The sequence below is a fragment of the Ambystoma mexicanum genome, chromosome 11 (assembly GCF_040938575.1).
Source record: "Ambystoma mexicanum isolate Mex_15411 chromosome 11, UKY_AmexF1_1, whole genome shotgun sequence".
Lineage (NCBI taxonomy): Eukaryota > Metazoa > Chordata > Amphibia > Caudata > Ambystomatidae > Ambystoma > Ambystoma mexicanum.
In genome coordinates this window covers 582,980,194-583,006,703 of record NC_090934.1, presented here as the reverse complement: position 1 = coordinate 583,006,703, position 26,510 = coordinate 582,980,194, and the positions used below count along the sequence as shown (strand labels likewise).

The window sequence follows — 26,510 nt, the reverse complement described above, 5'->3', positions numbered from 1 at the left end:
CAACCCCTGCTCCCCATGTAGTTATTACCCAATATGATCATTTCGAATCGATCGAAATGGTATTCGCCGAATTCGGCCCGATGTACCATACGATCAACTCAAAACGATCAATTTGGGTAATAACGTAAAAAGCATGTGCGCCATCACTGACCCAAATTTCATCAATAAATCTTTCTTGGAGAGCTCCTTACCCTCTTCTATTAAGAAGGTCAGCTGCAATCTGGATTCCGTACTGTTCCTGGCACTGAAACAGCACTTCTTGATCCGAAAACGAATATTCTACACCCAATGGAGAACGGTGGAACTACACTACTCATGCTGTTGGACCTATCTGCAGCGTTTGACCTTGTAGATCACAGCTGACTGGTCAATAGTGAATTTAATTCTGCCTTTCTTTCACCTCCGAAAGCTAATTGTGTCGTCCTTTCTGTCTAGCCGCAAAGCCAGAGTTTTCTGTTGCGATGCCATTGCCAATGATTTTGAGACGACATGTGGGGTTACTCAGGGATCCTGTTTATCCCTTACATTATATAACATTTCCACAAAGCCACTGTTCGATCTGCTCGACGCCAGAAATGTTTCACATACAAACTACACGGACGATACTCTGTGATTAATATCACTTTCTTGTAACTATGCTCAAGACACAGAGAATTATTAATGTGATCTACTGCTGGATTCAGCTTTGGATAGCCCTGAACGACTCCAAAACAGAGTCGATAATGGCAAGCACAGCAGTGCGGCTATGGAAGCTTGACTCCAAGTACAGGGAATTCCTGCTAGCCTGCTGTTTCATTGCTACTCTGCCTAAAGTTAAAAAGTTGGACGCTGCGTTTGATCAAGAAATGAATATGAAGGGCCACGTGAACAGCCGGGTATCCTGATCTTCATATTACATTAAGCTGCTTATTCAGCTAAGACCTTTTCTGATGCATAACTACTGTGCTCCCATTGCTAGAACAATCATCAGAGCCAAATTAGATTACTGTGCAAGCCTGTTGCAGGGTATTGGGAAAGGAGAAATAACCAAACTTCAGGTTATTCAAAACAATGCTGTAGAAGATTTGGGTAAGAGTGATCACATCTTTGAGGCCAGGTAAGCACTGCACTGACTTTCCAGTGGATGCAAGGATTATTTTCTGCTTGTTATCCTGGCCACATAAATGTCTTTACGGCCAAAGCCCAGCTTCTTTCAGACAGGCTGTCTTGGCTGCCTTCCAGAAGAATGCGGTGATCAAACAATATCAATCTCCTGCACGTGCCGAGATCTAAATTGACCACTGTCAGCCAGGAGACAGTTCACCATGCAGCACCCAAGTGTTGGAATGCTTTACAACCTGACCTTACGGCTTGCATCTCCCCAACTTAATTCAAACGTGGACTAAAGACTTATTTGAATGAGTTTTCTACTGCCTCATTTCTGAGTCTATATCTGCTAGGTTCTCGTTACCAGTTTGTCTTGTTAGGCCTCCTATGCCTCTGGGCCTCTTGCCTCAGCACTCTAAATAATAAATACAATTAGCACTTCTGTCTACTCAGTAGTATATGTTTATTTATTATAAATTGTTTTTTTTAATGGGAAACTGAGGTAGCAAACAGGTGGAAGGGGTTGGGGTGACTTATTTTTTATTTTATTTCCAGGAATAACATGCCTTTTTTTTTCCAAAATAACTTAAAAGCAAAAAGCCACCTTCAACAAAGTATATTTAACATGCACAAGGTGGCCCCCATAGTAGTGTCTAGTGAAAAAAAAAAAATACAAGTTGAACGAACGGGTTACAATCATTTTGTGTCGTCTTGTATCACTATTTTGCAAATGAAATAAGTGTTTGGCCTGGGTTTTACGTCAGGTTAAACACCTTCACATTTCCAAAAAAATAAAATTGCCAGGAAATTCATATTTATCTTAAAGTGAACGGTTGAAATCAAAGCAGCATAAACATTTTACATTAACAAATGCAAATAATTATTATAAAACTGACACTAGGGTGACTGAGTTATTGGTTTATCCTACCCGAGCTTGTCATCTTCATTGGTACAGGTGTTTAGCAGACTCTTCCAGGTCAATGCAAATCCAAGATAAAAGCCAATCTACACATTTTTTTAAAAAAGTAGAAGTACAGCATTATCTTAAAATAATATCACAAGGAAAGAAAATGAATGTATTATCCTTGTAAATACATTTTGCAGCACAGTTGTTAGGCATAATGCAGTAGACCAAAAGGAAAACCATTAGAAGAGCATTTTATACAGTTCTTGTAGCTCTGCCAGCAGCCGAACGCGAACCCAAACACCAGAAGTGCAAATAGCGAAATTGAAAAAAAAGCAGTCACGTATTGCGGCAACTATTTTCTGTGGGGCAATTCACTATTAAGTGGGCACATGTAAACTAAATCATTAGTACATTAAGTCTACACATGGTCGTGAATTACAACAGGAAACTGCATATGCAAACAATTAGCAAAGCTCATCTTAGACTGCAGATGGATACAATTACCGGGTACAGAAGAAAACAAAAAGCTGGGACAAGAACTGGAAGGCAACCTTTACAGGTTCCCCAAAAAGCATACAAAGCCACTCCATAGTCTGGTACCACCTGAACACCAGCCCGCCTACAAACTCTTCAGATCGGTGGTCGAGCCTTAAAGGAATAGCCACACGACACCTCTGAACACCCACTAAGCATCTAACAGCAATGCATTGTAATAGTGTTTTCTACACAGCATTACTTAATTTTGCATGAACTAAACACTGCAACCCAGCTCTGTTTAGCATGGCCATTTTATGGTAACTGACAGTCATACCGGGTAAAGTTAATAACTGGCCCAAACACTTGTGTATAGGCGTGTTACAAATGCCATATCATATCATATCAAGGCACAGATTATATCACAAACCCCACCCGCCAAAATGTGCACGTCTATGCCCATCTCAACATCTTGATGCAATCACTTGTAGCGATGGAAATGCGGGTGACATGCAAAAGATCTGAAGTTTGGCTGTTTGCATTTTGCAAAGCATTCTAAGGCAATGTGATTTGTTAAAAATAGAGACAACACCTTCCATTAACATGTATTGTGGAAAACAAATTGTGTGACGAGCATGTTGTCAACATCTCTCAAATTCATGTTCACAAAACAATAGAATTTACATTTTATCATTCCTTTCCGCCAACACAAGGTTTTATTATACTGTCTCTCAAAGGTCGACCACACTACCAATTTATGTTTTACCTTTAAACTTTAGTATGGATGGTTTGTACGTCTTTAGGTTGGAACTGGAGTATACTGATGAATTCCTGTGCCATAACGAAGTTGAATGATGGAAGACATACACTTGGTGTAGGGTTTGAAATGATGATTCAATGCTCGGGAGCTAAAGCAAACTCCTGAATATCTGGAATCACGCAGTAGGCAGGGGCTACGTCTGGGGACCTAGGAGTCAGTACGTAGCGTACTGCAAATCTAAGTGACTTTATAGAGGTCTATTATGTATGTTATGTTATGTTAACGGTACTTATATAGCACACTGTCACCAACGGAATTGGTCCCCAAACGCTCTGGAGGATCTGTAAATGAGAAGGTGGGATGGGTTAGTAAGGTGAAGAGGGGGCATAGGATAGTGGGAGGAGTGGTGTACTGTTGGCAGCTTCAACTCGGTAGACACCGGGTGCTGAGCTTTGGTGCAAGTATTGGATCGGTGTCAGTCCGCGTGTGCTGTTGGTGCGGCTTATGTGTTGTTGCAGTGTGGTGAAGTGCGTGCAGCTGGTTGTCCGAGAGATGGTTGTGTGAGTTTAAGTATGCAGAGTGTTAGAGTTTATATTGGTTAGTGGGTTATGTGACATTTAACATGCAAGCATTCACAGTTCTATCTAAGTGTGGTACTTGCTGCCCTACACAATTCAGTCTGAGTGTGGCACTCACCACCCTAACAATACCATCCAGATACCGCACAGGCCAATGTTCATAATTCTATCCAAGTGCGGGACATGCCAACATTCTCAATTCCTTTTAAGTGTAGTGCTTGGCAATCTTCATAATTCCGTCTAGGTGCGGCACTCACTAACATTCACAATCCTGTCCAGATACGGCGCAGGCTAGTGTTCTCAATTCTAAGTGTGGAATATGCTAGCATAATGCTCTATTATTCTTTAAATATCTTCTAGGTGTGTACTAATGCTTCTTTATACACATTCTAAATACACAAAGTTAATGTTCCATTGGTATACTTGTATAGCACCCGTTGGCCTGGGAAGCCAAAGGTACCTCCTAGGCTTGAAGGAGCTAAATTGCTCCAAGCAATTTTGAACCCTGTTGGCATCGTTCACAGAAGTATCAACTGATGGTAACATTGCAAGAAAAAACATTGGAGATGGCCATGGGCTGTACGTATCTAACTGAGGAAGATCCCCCCCCGCCCTCCCAACAATGGATCACTCTTTGAAAGGACATTGGGGCATCATGTCTTGCACAGTCTGTTCTTCAGATGCAGATAACAAGGAAGCATGAGCTACAGTTCGTCCCCGGGTCCCCACAAATGAGTGAATTTAGCATTCTATTATATCACTTCACTAGACCAACAGGTAGTCATCTGTTCAATGGAACAACACGTTACATTAGTAGCACATACAGTGTCTAACATGTATCTTCACATCTATCACAGTCGTGACTTAGTTTTGTATGGAAGGCTGTTAATGACGCTTAATTAAGATACATTATTTGGCAGATAACCCACAGTAGGGCTGGGGCATAAATCTGGCTTTGGTACCAATGGAAAAAGTGGCAAAGACCCGCAAATGGCAATTCATTCCTTTTGTGAGACAGGTTGAGAAGCCCCTATGGTGGAGCTTTTCGGTAAAACGTGTTCCAAATTGTGCATTTTACAAAATATGTTTTCAGTGATGCAGGCGAAAAGTAGTACCTGCACAGTGAATTAACTCATCAACCCAGTTATTGTTATGTTATGTTATTTTGCATTTATATAGCGCCTTATATACCATTGGTATGGTCTAAAGGCGCTGGTAGGTTGAACGCCCTTGGGAACCGAAGTTCAGGTCAGTAGAGAGAGTAGAGGGAGTCCAAAAGTGCGTGTGCGCACCAGGTATGTGTGCAGCTGGTGCGGAAATCGAGTGGTAGCTGCTTCTTAGCTGTAGGTGTGGTGGTTGAGAGGTCAGGAGTATGTGTTCGCTCTGGTCGGTTTTACCCAGAACGAGTGTGGCTGCGTTAGGCCTGAGGAGAACGCATGGCTGGGGGGTGTGAAACCAGCAATGATTACTTCGAGTGATGTGGAGTAAGCGGGAGATGTAGATATGAGAACAGTTATACCGAATGGTGTCATAGTATCTCTGTGTTCTAGATGGGTGGTGGTGTAAGGGGGAGTGTAAGCGTGGGGTGTGGTATGATGTATGTTTTCAAGTGTTTCCTTCATTCCAAAGCATATTTAAGTATCGTCCGTTGCACATATTCGTCCGTTCCTCATACTCGTCCGCTCCACACATTCGTCCAGTCATTATCGTCCAGTCCGCACACTCGTCCAGTCCGCACACTCGTCCAGTCCGCACACTCTTGTAGTTTATACTCGTCTAGTCTACATACCGGCTCCAGATAGAACACTCTTTCAGTCCACAATGGTCGTCCAGTCCATCCACTCATCGGAAAAGCCAACTACTTGTCTGCTCTGTCTGTTCATTCATTCCATACACTCATCTGCTCTATGTTTTTTGTCCGCTCCATGGATTCATCTGTTAGGCACACTCGTCCGCACCACACATTTACCCGCTTCACCCAATCGTCCGCTCCATATATTCATCCGCATCAGACACTCGTTCGCTCCGTAAACATATCCGTTCCATACGCCCATCCACGCTACACATTTACTTTTTCGCTCTCCTCATTCATCCGCTCTCCACAATCAGCCGCTTCGCACTAATCTGCTCTCCACACTCGTCCCTTCTCCACGCTCCTCCGCTCTCTTCTGGTCCCTACACTCGTCCGCGCTCTCCACACCTCATCCGCTCTCCACACCTCATCCGCTCTCCACACCTCATCCGCTCTCCACACCTCATCCGCTCTCCAGTCTTAACCGCACGCTTCCGTTTAGTGAATTTGTCTGTTCTGTACGCTTCATCCATTCTAACTGTTTCATTTATGTCATTCACAGTATTCCCTTCTCATTCATTATGTCCCTTTCATCGGTTCAGATCTCCAAGTTTCTCAATGATTTATTCCTATTTTCTGTTTCACTGTTTTGATCTACTTTACTCGTTTAGGCCTGTTTTGTCTTTCTAGTTTACATTCGAGTTTATTTAGCTGTCATTTCTCGCTTCATGTAGTTTGATGGGTCAGTATTATTGTGATGATGCTAGATTGGTTTTATGGGAAGAGCCAGGATTTCAGTAGTTTGCGGAAGGACGTTATGTCCTCAGTTAGGCGGATGTGGGGTGTGAGTGAGTTCCACAGGGTTGGTGCCAGGGCAGAGAATGATGATCCGCCTAGCCTGACTGAGTTTGTCTTGGGAATTACTAGGACGCCGGCTGAGCTTGATCTTAGTGTGCGAGTGGGATGATAAGGTATTACTTTGTCTTGAAGATATTGCGGTCCACTTTTATGCAGTGCTCGATGGGAGAGGCATAAGGTTTTGAAAGCTACCCTACGGGCTACTGGAAGCCAGTGCAGTGTTTTAAGGGGCTGGGGATATGTGGTCTCTTGGATTGAGCGCAAGTAGCATTTTGGCTGCCGCGTTTTGTGCTCTTTGGAGTTTATTCAGTTGGTAGGCATGGATTCCGAGGTATAGGGGGTTTCCGTAGTCCAGTCTTGATATAACGATTGATTGGACAGCGGAGACTCTGTTGGGAAATGAGAGGTATGGAAAGACGCGCCTAAGGTTTTTAAGGTGGTAGTGGCAGGACTTTGAGACATTGTTGACTTGGCGCGAGAGTGTTAGGTCGGAGTCTAGGGTGCATCTGAGATATTTTACTGTTTTGGAGGGTGTAGGTGAGTTGCCCATGGCGGGTGGCCAGGGTAGTGGGTGCGGAAGAAGGTCGGAGTTGCCGCAAACCATGATTTCTGTTTTGGAGGGGTTTAACAAGAGGTGGCTTTGGGTCATCCAACGCTCTATGTTTACAAGGCAGGATGCCAGGTCGGGTTGGGAGTTGGGTTTCGAGTTCAGGAATTTTAGAATTAGTTGAGTGTCGTCGGCGTAGTTGTAACATAGGATGTTGTGTGAACGAATTATTGGTGGGAGGGTGGTCATGTAGAGATTGAACAGGAGGGCGGATAGACATGCTCCTTGAGGGACTCCCGTGTCGACTGGTCGAGCTTGGGAGGTAAAGCTGGAGAGTGTTGTTATTTGGTGCCTGTCTTTGAGGAATGAAGCTATCCATTTAAGAGCGGTTCCACAAATTCCTAGGGAGTGGAGGCGGTCTAGGAGGATTGAGTGATTGATCGTGTCAAAGGCAGCGGATAGGTCGAGAAGGATTAGAGCGGCACATCCTGCGGAGTCTGCTGTCATTTTAAGGTCGTCCCAGATCGAGGTTATGGTTGTTTCGGTTCCGTGCCAAGTTCTGAAACCTGATTGGGCGGGGTCAAGGAGATTGTTGGCTTCGACAAAGGCGTTTAGTTGGGAGTAGGCGGTTCGGTCAATGAGTTTGGCAAGGAATCTGGTGTTTGAGATTGGGCGGTAGTTTTTGGGCTCGAGAGGGTCGAGCGAGGGTTTTTTAATTAGAGGTTTGACGTGTACCATTTTGAATGCTTCGGGAAAAATACCAGAGGAAAGGGAGGCATTTATGATAGATCTTGCGTGTTCTCCTGCGCTGGTGGAAGCTAAGATTTCTTTAAGGGGTGTGGCTGGGCAGGGGTCCAGAGGGGATCCAGATGGTTTGCGGGCAGATAGAAGTTTGAGAAATTGTTCTGGTGATATTGGACTAAAGGATTCGAACGTTGGTTGAGTAGAGGTTGCAGTTCACGGGCTGGCCGGTGTGGCAGGGGGATTGTTAATTGGTTGTATGAGAGCCAGTTTGGTGTTTAGAGTTTTCGTCCTTTCAATAGCTGTGGTGTAAAAGTGGAGGGAGAGTGAGTCACACTGTGATTGTGACGGGGTCGGGACGGTTGTATTACAAGTTGGGTTGGTGAATTCGGAGATGATTTTGTGGAATTCTTTGCTTGGGTTTTTGCAGTTTAGGATTCGGGTGTTGTAGTGGGCTTTTTTAGCTTTCCGGATTTCGGCCTTGTAACGGTACAAGTGTCGGGCCAAGGTGGTCCTGCTCTCGAGGGTTTTCTCTTTTTGCCAATTGCGTTCTAGGTATTTGTAGTGTCGTTTACTAGTCTTCAGCTCAGGAGTGAACCAACTGGGGAAGGGGCCATGGCGGGTTGATGGTTTGCATGGAGGGGTGAGTCGCATCAGAGATGTGTTGAGCCATGAGTCAAAGGCCTCAGGTGTTAGTTGGTTGTTAGGGTGGCAGGTAGGTGGTGGAGACTGGAGGAGTGCCTCGGCTAGGTCCAGGGTGATTATTAGTTTTTTCCAGCATTTTCGTAGGTTAGGCGGTTCAGATGCGGGTACGGGTAGGGGGCCGGGTGCGGGGATGGCAAACGAGAGAATGAAGTGGTCGGACCAGATGATAGGAGTGGGAGGCTTTAACCGAATCTGGTTGTTGGAGCTTAAGATGGCGTCGAGAGTGTGTCCTTTAAAATGAGTCGGTCCGTTTATGTGGGGTTGGAGATTAATTGCATCTAGACTGTCGATCAGGGCGTGTGTCATAGGATTGGTGGGGATGTCGAGCCATATGTTGAAGTCTCCGAGAAGGGTGAGGTTGGGATGGTTTATTTGGAGGGTGGCAATAGAGTCGCAAAGGTTGTTTGCGAAATGTCTATCGTAGCTAGGGGGCCTGTAGATTATTAGGAAGGTGTGTGAGAGCGACGGGGATAGGGATAGTTTAACGAGGAGGGATTTGCAGGATGGAATGGAGGGTTGGTTGTCCATGATTGAGGCGCGGAAGAGAGATTTGAAGACAAATGCTACCCCCCCTCCTCTGGACGGACGGTTCAGTGGGATGAGGCAGTAGTTGGGCGGAAAGGCTTCATTTGCGATTGGGCTGAAGTCATCAGAGAACCAGGTTTCGGTGATGAAATCTAGGTCTGGTTTGACGGAGGTGAGGAGGTCAAAGATGCAATGTCTGTTTTTTGCTACAGAGCGGGCGTTAAATAGGATACAGTTCACATCGGCAGGGAAGGTTGGTTTTGGTGCTGGAGCGGGATTGGGCGGAGGCGGAGAGAGTGGAGGGAGAGGGAGAGGGGTAGGGTTGGTGATGCTAGGGAAGAGAGGGCGAGCCGGAAGCTTTGCTGGCTTCCGGCGGGGTTGGGTGGATGTGTGTTGTGGGATGATCGGGTTTGGGGAGGGGGATTTGAGGATGGGGGGAGGGCGGTTGGGAGTTTCGGTTGCGGTTGAGGAGAAATCGAGGGAAAGGGGTTTCAGGAAGGGAGAGGCCACGGGGGAGGGGGGAGATTGTGGGAGAGAGGTGGTGGGTCGAGACAAGGGAGGCGAGGAGAGCAGAGAGGTTGAGGGAGACCAGGAACGCTTCCTCTTTAGTTTCTTTGCTGCGATTGGTGTGAGAGAGAGGGTAGGGGGGGGGTCAGAGGAGGAGACAGAGGCAGCTTCGGTTCTCGCTAGGGCTAGGCGCACAGTTTTTAGGGAGGGAAGGTGGCAGTGGTATAATGGCAAGGCGGGGGGTGGGTGATTGCAGGGTGGGGTGTGGTAGTGGGGGGAGCGGGCATGGGCAGTGCTGGCGGGTCGGCAGTGGGGTTCAGGAGATGAGTGGTCTTGGGGTGGGTGGCACGCCATCGTGCCCCCCTGGTTGGGTGTTTGGTGAGGGTGCTGGCAGGGATTGCGGAGGATGGTGGGTTGTCTTGGGAGGGGGGGGGGGAGGAGGGCAGATCGGAGTGTGGAGGGGGTCCATGGGAGTCGTTTCTGACGGGCACTGGTGGAGTTGGTGCACTCATGATTGGTGTGAGCTTTGGGTTGATTTAGGAGGGTTTTCTGATTGTGGTTCTAGGGTCGGTGACTCACATTTATAGGTACACTTCTGGGCTCAGCTATTCAGGACTAATTGGTGTTTCTAAGCAATTGGGTATACTTCTAAGTGCAACTTGGTACGGTTCTAAATGCAATTGGGTACACTTTCTAAATGCAGTTGTGTATACTACTGAGTAGAGCAACTTTTCAGAGAGGCTAATGGACGCAACTTCAAATGTAGTTGGGTATACTTCTAAATGCAGGTGGGGACAGTCCTAAAATCAACTTTCTCAGAGAGGCTATTGGGTGCAATTTCTAAATGCAATTGGGTACACTTCTAAATGTTGGTGGGAACAATTCTAAATTCAACTTTCTCAGAGAGTGTGCAGGGTACAGTTCTAGATGCAGGTAGGAACAGTTCTTAATTCAACTTTCTCAGAGAGGCTAATTGGGCACAGCTTCTAAATAAAATTGGGTATATTTCTAATGCAGGTGGGAACAATTCTGAATTCAACTTTCACAGAGAGGCTATTGGGTGCAGCTTTCAAGTGCAATTGGGTACACTTCTAAAATGCTGTTGGATACACTTCTAAATGCAAGTGGGAACAGTTCTAAATTCAACTTTCAGAGAGGCTATTGGGTGCAGCTTCTAAATGCAATTGGGTACACTTCTAAAATGCTGTTGGATACACTTCTAATTGCAAGAGGGAACAATTCTAAATTCAACTTTCTCAGAGAGGGTGCAGGGTACAGTTCTAGTTGCGAGTGGGAACAGTTCTTAATTCAACTTTATCAGAGAGGCTATTGGGTGCAGACTTTCAGGTGCAACTGGGTACACTTCTAAATGCAAGTGGGAACAATTCTAATTCAACTTTCTCAGAGAGGCTATCCAGCGCAACTTCCAACTGAAAATGGGTACACTTCTAAATGCAATTGGGTACACTTCTAAATGCAGGTGGGAACAATTCTAATGCAGGTGGGAACAGATCTAAATTCAACTTTCGCAGAGAGGCTATTGGGCGCAGCTTCTAAATGCAATTGGGTACAATTCTAATGCAGGTGGGGACAATTCTAAATTCAACTTTCACAGAGAGGCTATTGGGTGCAGCTTCTAAATGCAATTGGGTACACTTCTAAATGCCGTTGGGTACACTTCTACATGCAAGAGGGAACAATTCTAATTCAACTTTCTCAGAGAGGCTATCCGGCGCAACTTCCAACTGCAATTGGGTACACTTCTAAATGGAGGTGGGAACAATTCTAATGCAGGTGGGGACAATTCTAAATCCAACTTTCTCAGAGAGGCTATTGGGTACGCTTCAGGATGTGAGTGGGAACAACTCTAGTTCAACTTTCTCAGAGAGGCTATTTGGCGCAACTTCTAAATGCATTGGGTACATTTCTAAATGCAGGTGGGAACAATTCTAATGCAGGTGGGAGCAATTCTAAATTCAACTTTCACAGAGAGGCTTCTAAATGCAATTGGGTACACTCCTAATGCAATTGGGTACAATTCTAATGCAGGTGGGAACAATTCTAAATTCAACTTTCACAGAGAGGCTTCTAAATGCAATTGGGTATACTTCTAAATTCAACTTTCGCAGAGAGGCTTCTGAATGCAATTGGGTACACTCCTAATGCAATTGGGTACAATTCTAATGCAGGTGGGAACAATTCTAAATTCAACTTTCACAGAGAGGCTTCTAAATGCAATTGGGTACACTTCTAAATGCAATTGGGTACACTTCTAAAATGGCGTTGGATACACTTCTAATTGCAAGAGGGAACAATTCTAAATTCAACTTTCTCAGAGTGGGTGCAGGGTACAGTTCTAGTTGCGAGTGGGAACAGTTCTTAATTCAACTTTCTCAGAGAGGCTATTGGGTGCAGACTTTCAGGTGCAACTGGGTACACTTCTAAATGCAAGTGGGAACAATTCTAATTCAACTTTCTCAGAGAGGCTATCCGGCGCAACTTCCAACTGAAAATGGGTACACTTCTAAATGCAATTGGGTACACTTCTAAATGCAGGTGGGAACAATTCTAATGCAGGTGGGAACAGATCTAAATTCAACTTTCGCAGAGAGGCTATTGGGCGCAGCTTCTAAATGCAATTGGGTACAATTCTAATGCAGGTGGGGACAATTCTAAATTCAACTTTCACAGAGAGGCTATTGGGTGCAGCTTCTAAATGCAATTGGGTACACTTCTAAATGCCGTTGGGTACACTTCTACATGCAAGAGGGAACAATTCTAATTCAACTTTCTCAGAGAGGCTATCCGGCGCAACTTCCAACTGCAATTGGGTACACTTCTAAATGGAGGTGGGAACAATTCTAATGCAGGTGGGGACAATTCTAAATCCAACTTTCTCAGAGAGGCTATTGGGTACGCTTCAGGATGTGAGTGGGAACAACTCTAGTTCAACTTTCTCAGAGAGGCTATTTGGCGCAACTTCTAAATGCATTGGGTACATTTCTAAATGCAGGTGGGAACAATTCTAATGCAGGTGGGAGCAATTCTAAATTCAACTTTCACAGAGAGGCTTCTAAATGCAATTGGGTACACTCCTAATGCAATTGGGTACAATTCTAATGCAGGTGGGAACAATTCTAAATTCAACTTTCAAGGAGAGGCTTCTAAATGCAATTGGGTATACTTCTAAATTCAACTTTCGCAGAGAGGCTTCTGAATGCAATTGGGTACACTCCTAATGCAATTGGGTACAATTCTAATGCAGGTGGGAACAATTCTAAATTCAACTTTCACAGAGAGGCTTCTAAATGCAATTGGGTACACTTCTAAATGCAATTGGGTACACTTCTAAAATGGCGTTGGGTACATTTCTGAATGCAATTGGGAACAGTTCTAGATTCAACTCACACAGAGAGGCTATCCGGCGCAATTTCTAAATGCAATTGGGTACACCTCTAAATGCAATTGGGTACACTTCTAAAATGGCGTTGGGTACATTTCTGAATGCAAGTGGGGACAATTCTAATTCAACTTCTTCAGAGATGCTATTTGGCGCAACTTCTAAATGCAATTGGGTGCACTTCTAAATGCAATTGGGTACACTTCTAAAATGGCGTTGGGTACATTTCTGAATGCAAGTGGGGACAATTCTAAATTTAACTTTCACAGGGAGGCTGTTGGGTACAGTTCAGATGTGAGTGGGAACAATTCCAATGTATCTTTCTCAGAGGGGCTATCCGGCGTATTTCTAACTGCGATTGGGAACAGTTCTAGATTCAATTTTCATAGAAAGGTTATTAGAGATTCCATATAAGTGTGGCGTATGCTAGCAATCATTAGTTGACGTTATACTGCGGGCCATTGAAAAGTAGGTTAGAGTGGCAGGAGCTTTTGGAGTAGAGTAATTGCTCTACCCCTCACCCAAGCCAACACTTACGGTTTTGTCGATGTCAGGTGGCTTCCTTAGCTTCCCCTGCGGACACCTGCTGACACCTGCTGACACCTGCTGACACCTGCTGACACCTGCTGACACCTGCTGACACCTGCTGACACCTGCTGACACCTGCTGACACCTGCTGACACCTGCTGACACCTGCTGACACTTCCTGGAGCCGCCTCTGTTGGAGCCGCCGTTGGCCTTGGGGCCCTTAGCCGCTGGGGGCTGCCGGGCAGGGGGCTGCCCTGGAAGGAGCAGTGATGAAGGGAGGGATGGGCGGGAGCTGGACTAGGGTGGGGTGGTGGGGCAGGCTGGGAGGCGGGCGAGCGATGCCGGAAGGGGGAGGCAGGGAAACATGGGGCAACGCAGGCCCTGGGGGATCAAAATTTAGCACAAAAACAGGCAGAATGGGGTCGCGGATGAGGCCGCACTCACCTGCTACTTAGATGGAAAAAGCACAGTGACTGAAAAACTGGCGGCACTAGTATGTTGGGTCTGCACTTTGAGCATTGTCCCATTTCTCCAAAGGCCACTCCATGCCTGGTATCACTGCGTAGTTGGCAGTCAGGCTATTTGTGATGCCTAGGTGATGGAATATCAAGTCTCAGAACTAGCATTGAACATTTTATACTAGCTTCATCCATTGTCGATATCTCTAGACAAATAAACTAACGTGTCATTTCCTCTCAATAGATGGCACAATCTGGTGCATACTGTGCAAACACCTAGCGGATTCACAGCGGCCTTGAAACAAAAGAGCATTGAGTGGCCCCTGCATGCTTTGTATGTTCCAGCCGCAAAGAGCTTCCAAGTTCTTCTAGACTACATGTTGCTATTAAGCGTGTGGAAGACATTTCAGCAGCATAAAGTCTATTAAAACCTTTTTGTGAAGGATCAAAATGATGTCCCATCTAAAAATGATTTGGAAAAATATAAAGTCTCACTTGTCATCAGTTTATACATTGTTATCAAAAAGTAATGTTGCAGCGTCTTGTTAGTCATCAAATGTTCTCCGCTCTTTTGCAATCACAAATCATGATTAACATGTAGAAAGTGTATTGTTGCATATTGATGAGGTATTCTGGTGGCATAGGTGGGAATGTGAACTGGAATGATGTATAATGAGTAGCAATGGTCAAAACTACCAGAAGCTCGGGGCATCAACTTCACACAAAGTCCCACAATATCCCCAAAATGTTTTCTCACTCTAACCAGATGTTTGGCCTCCGTACCTTATAAGGAAGTTAAGGCCAGTACGTATGCATGTGCGACAAGCAGGTTGCAGGTTCACATACCAGCAAGCCTGACTCAGCCTTTCCTCCCAGCTAGGTTGATGAACTGAGCACAAATATCTATTGGGTAAGAACACATTTTACAAGTAATGTTTGCACTGTGCAGCTGTTCCTCACCCACAAAGATCTGCCACTGAGCTTAGCCATGCCTTAGAGTTCTCACAGAGCAGAGCGTTGCTCTGCAGCAGGTATGTGTGGGCGAGAACCTGCTGCAGAGTACAAACATTGCTCAAGCTGCGGCTGTAGGCAGTCAAAGGGGAAAGTGGTGAGGCAGTTGGAAGTGGGTGACAGCACACCAGGTGATTGATTTAGTCTTTGGTAGTTGCTGGGTAGAAAGGGAGAGACCACAGGCTCTAAGGAGGGGTGGACAAGGAAGGATTGTAGGATGCCATGCATTTTATTATTATTTTCTATAGCGGAATGAGAAGTTCTGTGGATATTTATATGTTAAATTATGGTTAGCTGATGCATCCCCTCCACGCCTCCTGCAATCCTGGTCCATGTCGACTGGTCAAATAGCCGACACCCAATATCAAACTAAATACACAAAGTACAGCTCCAGAACTAAAACCTAGGGCTAAAGCTACAAAAACAAAATCCTAAAGTATTTGAATGAAGGTGTAAAATGTTACACATGCTAACAGGGCCATTGGCCATTCTTTCCCTGGATGCTGTGACTTTCCAGGGAAAGGTAAATACCTTTCTGTGAGGGGTCAAAGTTAGTGACGGACACAATGTTGGTAGTTTGTCGAATTACTTTTATTCAAATAATAAAAGGGAATGGAAAAATGCCTCACTAGCCCTAACTGTATCTGTGGTTTGCCTGCCTCAACAAAACAAACTAATGAGATAGTCGTTGGCAAGATGTCCAAAACGTTTGCCGTCCTGTGTCCAAAACCGATTCTGACCCTTAAACGCTGAATACTACTAAAGGTGCAACAAGGAGAAAATAAAAGTGTCCTTCAGCTGCTTACCAGCAGCCTTTCTCAGCTCTTATGCACAAAGTTCCAAAATGGAAAGCAAAATGCAAAATAAGTGTCTTTAAAACAATGTTCCACACAATTAAAAGTAAGATTATCTTACTTGTTGGTTCGCTTATGTTTGAGAGGGGAAGGGGGACATTTTCTTTCCTTGGTGTGGATCTGGTTATGCCAAGATGGACAATCCACTTCCCCTGGTCTTTCCTACAGATTGCTACTTGTGAGCAACTACCAAAAACAATGTTCTCCCTGTCTCTGACAAACTCGGAGTACTCTCCTGCCAAGTACCGTAAATTATTTTATTCCCAGTATCACTGGGACGAGGAATAGTGGGAGGGGGTTTCCTAATGTTTTTCTCTTCACACCTGGACTAGGAAAAATAGCGTTATTTTTAATGAGCATGTGCGTTTAAGCTCAAGGTGCACATGCTTACATGTTCCAATTGGTAATTTGGTAGTACTTCTGTTTCTACGTGCTCGAAATCTGCCCTTCTTCTCCCCACCCCCTCCCCCTTTTTGGTACCTGGCGTGACGGGACAACCACACACTTTGCCGACCGGCCACTTATTCTGCTTTTGCTGTGCTTGGCAAAACGTTGCCCTCTCCCCTTCTTGCCGCCATCACCAGCCACCAAAACCCTGGTTCTCTGGGTTTCTTCTCCTTAATTGTAGAAGTCTCACTGGTCATCTGCAGCTTGCGGGTTGTAAGACATTCTCTGCTGACCGGCACCTTGTCTACCGGGCTGTCGCGAAGGGCGTTGCACGGCTTCTTTTTGCGACTGACTGCGAGACTGCTGCCATATCTGTGTGTGCATGGCACCTGGTCTCAAACACTGGGGTTCCGCCTGCCAAATAAGTAGGGTGTTGGTTTGACTGTCGTGCTCGGCCAAGATGGTACCTATAGCACCCGGCAAAGCTTCTCCTGCTGTTTCGGTCTCTCTGCGCTCGACGGGTCATGCTTCTCCAGTTCAGTCCTTCACTGGACTGCCACCACCACTGCTACAGCTACTGCTGCTGCTACTGCTACTGCTTCTGCCGTCACTCGTTTAGTCCCCCTTCCGTTTTTATTTGATCAATATTCTCAGTGGCTGGGCAACCACGAGTGTTGCTGGTACTTCTCTATTGTTTCCGTGCTGGGGCTCCTTGTCACAGTCAAAGAGTTATTCTCCACAGGGCTTTCATGATTCTTTGTCCTCTTTGCATCCTCATGTGAAATTGATTCAAGTTTGTCTGGGACAGAATGGATGAAAGTTATAGGGCCTACAGGGCAATCTTCTACTTTCATCATGAAGGAAGAGTTTTCTAGAGCTGGAAACGGTGTGCATATGCAAACCTCGTCACAGGACACAGCTGATGCTCTGGCAATTTGTCTCCCCTCTTCTATGATCTATTTTGCCCGAGTGTTACTACAGACAGCTATCCAGCTATATGCTTTAGGAAACTCTGTCTCCAAGTAGACACTAATTATTTTCACTTTTGAATTCCAATGAACTAGAAAGACCATTTCCCAGAGGAATGTCCTTATTGCTACCAGAATGCTTCTTGTATGTCTGAATTGTCAATTCCCTCTTGATCCATTCATTTATTCAGTATCCGTTCAGTGCCATCAGGCGCCTTAAAGCCAATCCAAACAGGTCTGGCATGGTTGTGTTGTTGTTTTGCTGTGTTTTTTACGCAATTAGTCTTTTTGTCACTTTAGTGAATTGTTTGCCCCCAAACCATGATACCCAAACCTCCCACCATCTTTGGAGGTGATATAAATGACAAATGAAATGGAAATAAATTGTTTATATTTTTTTTCTAGCCTGAGACTGGCAGTGGCAGAACGTCTGTTATATAGACCCCTCATCTGAGAAAATCAAGGGCACCAAAGGTTTGGCACCGATACTATTATCACTTGTCAATAAAATAATGTTCAAGTTCCCATGTTTACAACATCACATACTTTGTGGGGCATGATTTTTAATTAGCACCCTGGGCGGGGGCACAAGACAATCTGGGTGCTCGGAACGCAGGCTGAATCCTTTGGTATAAGCCTGCATTCCGAACTCACTACGGCTGTGCGCCCCTCGCCTGGTCCTACCTTGCTTCTTCCCACCTCCCCCCATACCACCCTTAGCACCCGAAAGTAACCACACGCGGGGGCTAATGGTGAAGTTAAAACTTTAAAAAAGGAGAAACTTGCATTTTTCCTTCCTGTGACCCACGTCGGGAACAGGAGTCAGTCTTCAGTTTTGATGAATGAACACTGAAGACGGACTCGGTTGGAGACACTGTCGCAGGACAGATTAAAAACATTGTTTTCCCTTTTTTAAATGTTAGCATCGCACTTAGCACCTGTGTGTAGTTACTGGCTTGTGCTAAAGCCGATATGCCCCGAGGCAGCGGGCTGACCCGTTCGGTAAAAACACCACCGTCCACGTTAAGGGACTCTTGTTTGCTCGGGCCCTTAACTTGGGCTTAACTGCCTACAGCCACATGGTCGGTGAGGCATATCGCCTCAGTAGAAATCGCTATATATGTTTCAAAGGAGGTTCTGTAATTGTTATGTCTGATACGTATGTCAAAACTGCACAAACACACATACACGCAAAGTCTTTCTTAACTTGGGTGTGTTTATTCTTTTATGGAGAGTTCCCTCCGTGTGTCAGTCCTGATGCCTTCTTCCAGCTGTGTCTCCTAGAATGTGGAATCTCACAGCCAGAAGTACATCATCGGGATCAGAGGGTTATGAAGGTTCTAATAACCGTCAACAATATAACATCTCCCTCCCTTAATATTGCATATGCACAATAACTATATACAGTAAAAATAAGAAGAAAAGAAAACAAAAAAAAAACACAAGAACAGGAAACTCAACAAAAAAAAGAACACATCAGGTTTAGTTCAGTCAAAGGATACTCGTTGTAACTTCTTCTTTAGACTCATAATGAATCTAATGCCATGCTGATTGTTCACTAATAATAATATATGAAATCCTTTTTCACATGTGGCACCCTTTTCCTGGGTTCCAACACAGAGGCATCATTGTTCATCATGTTTTTATGGCACGTAGATTTATGTGACGTGGGCACATCCTTCTTAGGCATATCTCTCCACTCCATCCCATTGGTGTCATCAATTATCTACTTGACATTTCCATCAGCCATAACAATGTCATCACATGACCACCTGCTTCCATCCTCTAATGTCACAGATTTATTTAAACAGCTCACAACCTTTTGTGGAGAGCGATATCTGGACTCTCCTTTCATGACTCTTCTGGGCTCCTTCACTCTGATCCAACCTCCTACCTTTGCTTTGCTTTCTTTCACATGTTTCTGGCTATCATAATATTTTTTATATTTCTCTTGTTTATCCTTTACTCTCCTTATAACTGCTTCCATGTGTAGTGATAAGCTGCTAGGCGCTTGCAGTAACCTGCATTTGCACTAACCCACTGAGCTATCTTGTGTGTATTAGAGCCTATTCGAAGCGTGGAGGAAAATGCTGACATCAACCAGGACTCTTAAACTGGATGAGCCTGCATGCTTGCAAGGGGTTAATTGCAAAGGCCTTTCTTTTGAAGACATAAAACATCGTGCTTTAGCAAGAGGCTCCATGCAGTTCGTGGGAGCCAGGCATAGTTTTGCCCGTCTTCGCTCTGCGAGTCAGGTGCACTGATAAGACAAGAATGCAAAAAAACACAGTGCCCGAAGCCTGGGAGCCAAGACTGGCTGTTTCCAGTCTTGTAACTTTCCAAGCAAAAAACATGTTTACTGCCAGGAGGGAAGAGCCTAGAAGCTTCTCGAAGAGCTGACACGTCATGATGATTGACGTGCAGCTCCTAATAAGAGAACTATACTTGGACCAGGGAGGGGGGACTCATCCTGGACTGTTGGAAAGACGTGCGCATCAAGGACAGTGCCTGGACGACCAGCTGTGCGCTATCAGGGCCGAGGCTCCTAACATCACATCCCCGCTCTGGTGTAGGACTGTGGGGGCTTGGCCAGTCCTCCCCTCCTCTGCTGAGGAGTGCCGGGCACCGGTAGCGGCGAGGGTCCTGGATGTGATCAGATCGTATCTTCATCTACATTTCATTAGGAGCGTAAGACCAAATAATTGCATATTCATCTGTGATTGATAATTGGCATTATATAGCTTGCACTCTCTATTTCCACATTATTATAAATTGCTGCTTAGTTTGCATTAGTCATTGTAGATAATAAATGCAAGCATCATATTCTGTGTGATTGGCTTTTTTCCAGACTGAGTTCATCGTGCTTCTTAAACCTTATTTGTGTGGGAAGGTAATTAGGAGTGATTTACTTTGCACAAAGGGCTGGATCCCAGGGAGGTGTGGGTACTGTTTATCACTACATTTGGCGCTGTGAGCAGGGTTTACGAGCACGATGCCCTTCTGGAAAAAACATGCAAAAGATGAATGCAATGGGGAAGATAGTGCACTCTGTCACATTCCAGGATGGCCGGCATCAAATGCTTGGTCGGGTGTGGCAGATATTTTGCATCGGTACTCGGCACCGAGGGCATGGGACATGCTTGAAAATGATGTTTCCCCGGCGGTAATTAGTAAGTGCTTGGAGAGTTTACCGCTTGAGAAATGCAGAAAGGAGCTAAAGGCAGCAGGGAACATAGGCTGGTTATTCCTGCAGGCGCTCAGAAAGGTGCATGAGAATGAATTGCTTAAAGATGCTAAAATTAGTAAATTAACAGACGAGATATCCCTGCTCCAAGAGCAACAAATTATTATGAGAGAGACCCTTGAATCGTCCGTTAAACGGGCTGATCAGATGGAGGACAGGTGTGCCTCTTTAGCTGTGCGTGTAGCCACGCACAAGCGCAGACAGCGGCGGGGCAATCCGTCAAAGATAAGGATTCGCGCGCTAATTAGGAAAGATAACTGGGACCCAAATTTATGGTCGGGTGAAGTCAGTGATAGTGAAACTGAGCAAGCACATGACTGGAATGAGTCTGTTGAAATTAGACTTGCTGAATTAAATTGGTCTGATGAAGAGGAGCTGGAATGTGCTCCAAAGAAATGTGTTTATCCAGCACGGCCGTTAATCACTAACAAATCAAAAGGCCAAGCTGGCGGTGCAAATATTCTAAATACAAGGATTGTCCGTGATTATACACAGACAGAGCTTTTAGAGATTGCTAAGTTATTTAGACAGAAGCTAGGTGAAGCACTTTTGACTTGGTTCCTTCGCATCTGGGACACGGGTGCCGATAGTATCTTCTTAACCCCAGAGGAACTGTTAAAGATGGGTTCACTCACTACTAATGTGATGTTGGGACAGATAGTGCGCGGTGCGCTCGGACAGCAAGGTTCTCATTCCTTGTTTAATTGGCTTCAGACTGCCCTAATGAATCTGTATGGGAGTCCAATGGATATGGAAGAGAGTTGGGGCTGTTGGCAGTCACTAACTGAAGCAACAAACCAGCTTAGAGAGATGGGTTTGCAGTGTGCACTGTACAGTGCAAATTTTGCAGGGCCTGACATGGAGTTGTTTACAGCTGGCATGCGCGCACGTTTGTTAAGAAATGCACCGAGTCACATGAAGGGCGCATTGCTTTCATTGCTGGGTCCAGCGCAGGGCAAAGCCATTGGTGAAGTGGCACTTCTGTTAGGGCAACTAGAAGGGCTGGATGTACGCAAAGCAGCGCGTTTAGTGGCTGCAAACAATGATTCAGAAAATAAGCGTGGTAAAAATGTAAAGTCTAAAGAGAAAGCTGATACTGTTGAGATCACACGCAAACAAATGTGGGTGGACCTGCTAAAAGCAGGAATTCCAAGGGAAGAGATAGATGGTAAACCCACATCTGAGCTGCTTGAGAAATGGAAGAAAATAAAAAGACAGGGACGGGAAAAAACTAAGCCCTCTGCCCCCTCTGAAGAGGAGGTGTTAAAGCCCAAAGTGCGAGCAAAAGGTTACCCTGATTTGGCAAAGAACAAGTGGGAGGTCCCAGACCCCATTTTTGATTGAAGGGCTGGCTCTGTCTTTGAGGTACGGTTAATAAAGAGAACTAGTCCCAGAGACAGACGCCCTTTTGTGCCACTTACCTTGTACTTGGATGAGAAAGTAAAACATGTTTTGGCTCTATTAGACACAGGAGCTGAGGTAACCATTCTAAATGGCAATCCCAGTAAATTGTCTGGTCCCAGAGTTTTGGTCAATGGTTATGGGGGAGCAGAAACTGTTGCAAAAGCCTTTAATGTAAAAATGTCAATTGGCAAGGGATTGCCTTTCACAGCAAATGTTTTGATTGCAGATATACCAGAGTACATCCTTGGCATGGATGTGTTGTTGGGCAAAAGTGTGACTACATATTTAGGCGAATTTGTTTTTGGCAATCGAAAAATCCATGTGAGAGTTGTTAACCCTGTTGTGGTTGGGCATGCCAAATGGTCCCCCTTGCATTTACCTCCTCCTGCTGACCCAGTGTGTGTGAAACAGTACCGGTTGCCAGGAGGACATAAAGAGATTGGTGAAACTATTGAGTCATTGGTGAAAGCTGGCATAATGAGGCCGGCAGTCAGTCCATTCAACTCGCCGATCTGGCCTGTCCGCCGCCCGGATGGGGCATGGCGTCTGACAATTGATTACCGCATTTTGAACAAAAAGGTGCCGCCCTTAGCCGCGGCGGTGCCAGACATCATCACCCTGATTGAAAACCTTACGAGAGAAGTGGGTGAATGGCATGTGGTCCTTGACCTGGCCAATGCATTTTTCTCCATTGATATTGACACTGAATCACAAGACCAATTTGCTATCACTTGGGGAGACAGACAATTTACCTTTACTAAATTGCCCCAGGGGTATGTGCATAGTCCCACTCTGTGTCATGGATTGATTGCCAGAGACTTAAAGATGGTGCAATTGGATAATGTATTTATTGCTCATTACATTGATGACATCATGCTGACTAGTGTTGAGAAAGAACATGTAGAAAACGCTGCTGAAAAGTTGATCACACACATGCAAAATCGGGGGTGGGCCATAAATCCCAAAAAGTTACAGGGGCCTGCTCAAGAGGTGAAATTTCTAGGTGCAATCTGGTCTGGGTCAGTTAAGAAAATTCCCGACCCGGTAATTGATATGGTTCAGCAGATGGCTCCACCAGCAGATAAAAAAGAGGCACAAAGATTCATTGGGTTAATGGGGTTTTGGAGAAATCACATACCTCATTTAAGCCTGATACTGAAACCCATTTACAAAGTCACCAGAAAGAAACATGACTTTACATGGGGCCTAGAGCAACAGACTTCCTTCCAACAGGCTAAAGATGCATTGCAAAATTACATCACGCTGGGGCCCCTGACAAAAACTGATCCTTTTGAATTGGAAATTCTTGTCTACAATGACGTGGCTGTGTGGAGCTTGTGGCAAAAGCAAGGACATAAAAGAGTGCCACAGGGGTTCTGGTCAAGGAAACTCACAGATCCTATGACAAGATACACTCCTCTTGAGAAACAAGTTGCTGCAGTGTACTGGGCTCTAGTTGAAACTGAAAGAATCACAGGCGAGCAACCAGTGACAATTTGCACAGAAATTCCAATCATGGGCTGGGTGCGTGACACTGCTGCAAATGGGAAAAGTGGCAGAGCACAAGACGCCACTCATGTCAAATGGAAATGGTATTTACAGCAACGTGCGAAAGCTGGCCGCACAGGGGTTTCCAGACTGCAAGAACAAATGCTGGAGGCAGCAGATCTGGATGCGATGCCTGAACCAAACACCCCTGTGGCGTTGCCAGAATCTCCCTTCAAAGTCGCACCCGCCTATGATACATTGGCAGAAGAAGAACAAAAGTCTGCATGGTTCACGGACGGCACGGCAAAGTATGATAAAGGGCAAAGACACTGGCAAGCTGTCGCATTCCAGCCCCATCGAGAAACACTGCTAATGAGAGAAGGTGTGGGAGGATCAAGTCAGTATGCTGAACTGCAAGCAGTGGCCTCCGTGATTGAACAAGTGAAGGAAACAGAAACTGCATACATATACACAGACAGTTGGGCCACATATCAAGGCCTGACACATTGGGCACCGGCATGGAGAAGAGATGGTTGGCAGATCAAGAACACGCCGATCTGGGGAGGGCCAGACATCTGGGAAGAGATGTGGTGCAAAGGTGAGAGGTGCAAAATCTGCATTGGGCATGTCGATGCACACATGCCCCCTGACACCTCACTGGCTGCCCTGTTCAACAATGAAGTGGACCAAATGGCAAAGATTCGCCCAGTGACAACACCGCAAGAAGCTGAGGTGCTGCAAGGGATGGCGGATTGGGCACACCAAACCTCAGGGCATCTAGGGCAAACAGGAACTTACCAATGGGCAAAAAAGAGACAATTGCCCATTACCATGGATCAAGCCAGACAAGCTGCCTCCCAATGTTCCGTGTGCAGTGAAGTGAAGCACTACCCTCTGGAGAGGAAGCCTCAAGGCCCTTTGAGAAGAGGTGAAAGAGCTGCTAGCGTATGGCAAGTTGACTACATTGGCCCTTTACCGCCCGAGAATGGAAAGCATTATGTGTTGACCATGGTAGACACATATTCTGGACTGTTATTAGCTTATCCAGCTGCCCATGCAGATCAACGGGCTACCTTGCAAGGCATGGAATACCTCATCAGACACTATGGCATCCCGGATGAAATCCAATCAGACCAAGGCAGCCATTTTGCTGGACACAATGTGCAAGACTGGGCACTAGAGCAAGGCATAAAGTGGACACTGCACATCAGCCGATACCCAGAATCCTCTGCTTTGGTGGAACGTAGCAATGGGCTGCTCAAGCAACAAATAAAGAAGCTGACTAAGACTCACACTCTCAAGGGGTGGTCCAAACATCTGGCACATGCACTGTTTGAACTGAATAATCGTCCACTGGGAAATCGCCAAACACCCTTTGTGAGACTGACAAGTGAGAAAGTGGAATCTACAAAGACTCTTGTTGTGTGGAAAACCGACAAAGAAGCTAAGCTGCCTGTGCAAGCCACTGCAGGCAGCATTGGACTTGATCTATCTACCTGTGAAGATGATGTTATACCGGCGGGGCAAACCAAATCCATCTCGCTGGGTATTGGCATCAAATTGCCGGCTGGCACTTATGGACGCATTGCTGCACGATCCAGCCTGGCAAAACAAGGCATTGACATATTAGGAGGTGTGATTGATCCTGATTATAGAGGGACTGTTTCGGTACTTTTACATAATGCTGGTGCATCTGCAGTACCATTAACCAAATATGACCGAATTGCACAATTGATTTGTGAACAAGCAGTTGTCCCCCTAGTAGTAGAAAGCAAGCAATCTCCAGACACTACATTGAGGGGGGAAGGAGGCTTCGGTAGCACAGGAAAAAAGGTGTGGGTGCACCATCCTAACAAAAAGCCTGAGGCTGGGGAAGTGTTAAGTCAAGGTGTTGGAAGTACTTATGTTGTACTTTTGCATAATTCTGATGTGCCCGTTTATATTCCCGCTACTAGGCTCACACCACGAACGTAGAGCAGTATGAAGGGGATGGGACTTGCCTTGCTGTGGGAGCTCCTGGCCTGCCAAACCAACGCTTTCTCTGTAAAGAGTGGGTTATTGCAAGACACTACATGGACTCTGAGAATCGCATGCACTACACCTGATGCTCCAGTCCTGCGTGATAACTACAACCGCACCGTAACCTGTGAGAAAAGCGTTACAAATGAGTATCCACATGGAACTGCAAGAGTTCTAGATTGGCACATTGTTGGACACCTTTTATCACTAACTCATATGACTGGCGCCTACGAGATTTTAGGTCCAAAAGTTTCAGTGAATGGATCAAATAATTTGTTTGATGTTTCATGTTTCTTTTGTCCCAAGAACTGCAACGAGTGTACTCGCCAAGATTTTCTGGACTATAACTTAGCCACATGTTCTTCATATAATTGTACGTTGAAACAGCCTATACCAGATGGTAGTATGGTGTTTGTATCAAAAACCAATATTGTACATGGTAGGCATCCCACTTGGAGGATGGTGTTTTTCAAATCTCACAAAGTGGAGTCGGTGAACTTGCTAGATTTCCCAATAGTAAGACAACATTTAAATTGCAGACATGTGATGCACGCTTCCATTATTTCAGAGGTACACTTAGACATAGACTTGTCACGGGGCAATGTCTCCTTAGTACTACCAAGCTGCTATAAATGGAGTCAATTTCTATGGCCCATCACCAAATTGCGCGTAGCTAGGGGTTTAGATTCATTGATTGCGGGTGCAGCGGGAGTGGGAACGGGGGCTTTAAATGCTTTTGACATAGAAACTGTGCGCAACAAGTTAGCCACTATGGGTTCTGATGCCAGCGGCGCTATAAAACTTCTGGCTCAGTGGGGCCCATTGATAAGTCCCACCCTGAGCAACACTGCTACAAGTATTGGCAACCATTGGAAGTGGCAGAATTTCAGCTATGAAGACATTTTCTCTGCCATAGGACAGGTCAACAAAACTGCTAAAGACACACGATGTATTTTATGGCAAACTTTGCTAAATCAGCAGGTGTTGGCTTTCCGCTCCGAATGGGGGCGACTATCTTCAACCCACTGGCACACAGAGCTACAGTTACCAGCAGACATATGGATTAGGCCGCTTGCTTTTGATTGCATGAATAACACCTGCCATGCGTTAATGCAAGTGAGTAGGACCGCTTATGCTCTAGAAATATGGTGCCCTTTTATAGTACTGCCTATGAAAATCAATGGTTCCTGGTGGGTTCCGCAAATACGAGGGGAATGGTTAGACAGCCAAAACTACACCATCCACAGTCACACCTGCATGCCCTGGGAT

The 26,510-nt window shown here is 45.5% G+C and overlaps 1 protein-coding gene across 2 annotated transcripts in view; it reads right to left on the bottom strand.

Moving 5' to 3' along the window:
- The window catches only part of LTO1 (LTO1 maturation factor of ABCE1), a 552,752-nt gene that overhangs the window by 366,908 nt on the left and 159,334 nt on the right, over positions 1 to 26,510 (bottom strand). For both annotated transcript variants that reach the window (XM_069623447.1, XM_069623448.1), the window contains one exon: positions 2,015 to 2,091. In XM_069623447.1, coding sequence (XP_069479548.1) covers positions 2,015 to 2,091 — 77 coding nt within the window. The remainder of the gene's footprint in view (positions 1 to 2,014; positions 2,092 to 26,510) is intronic.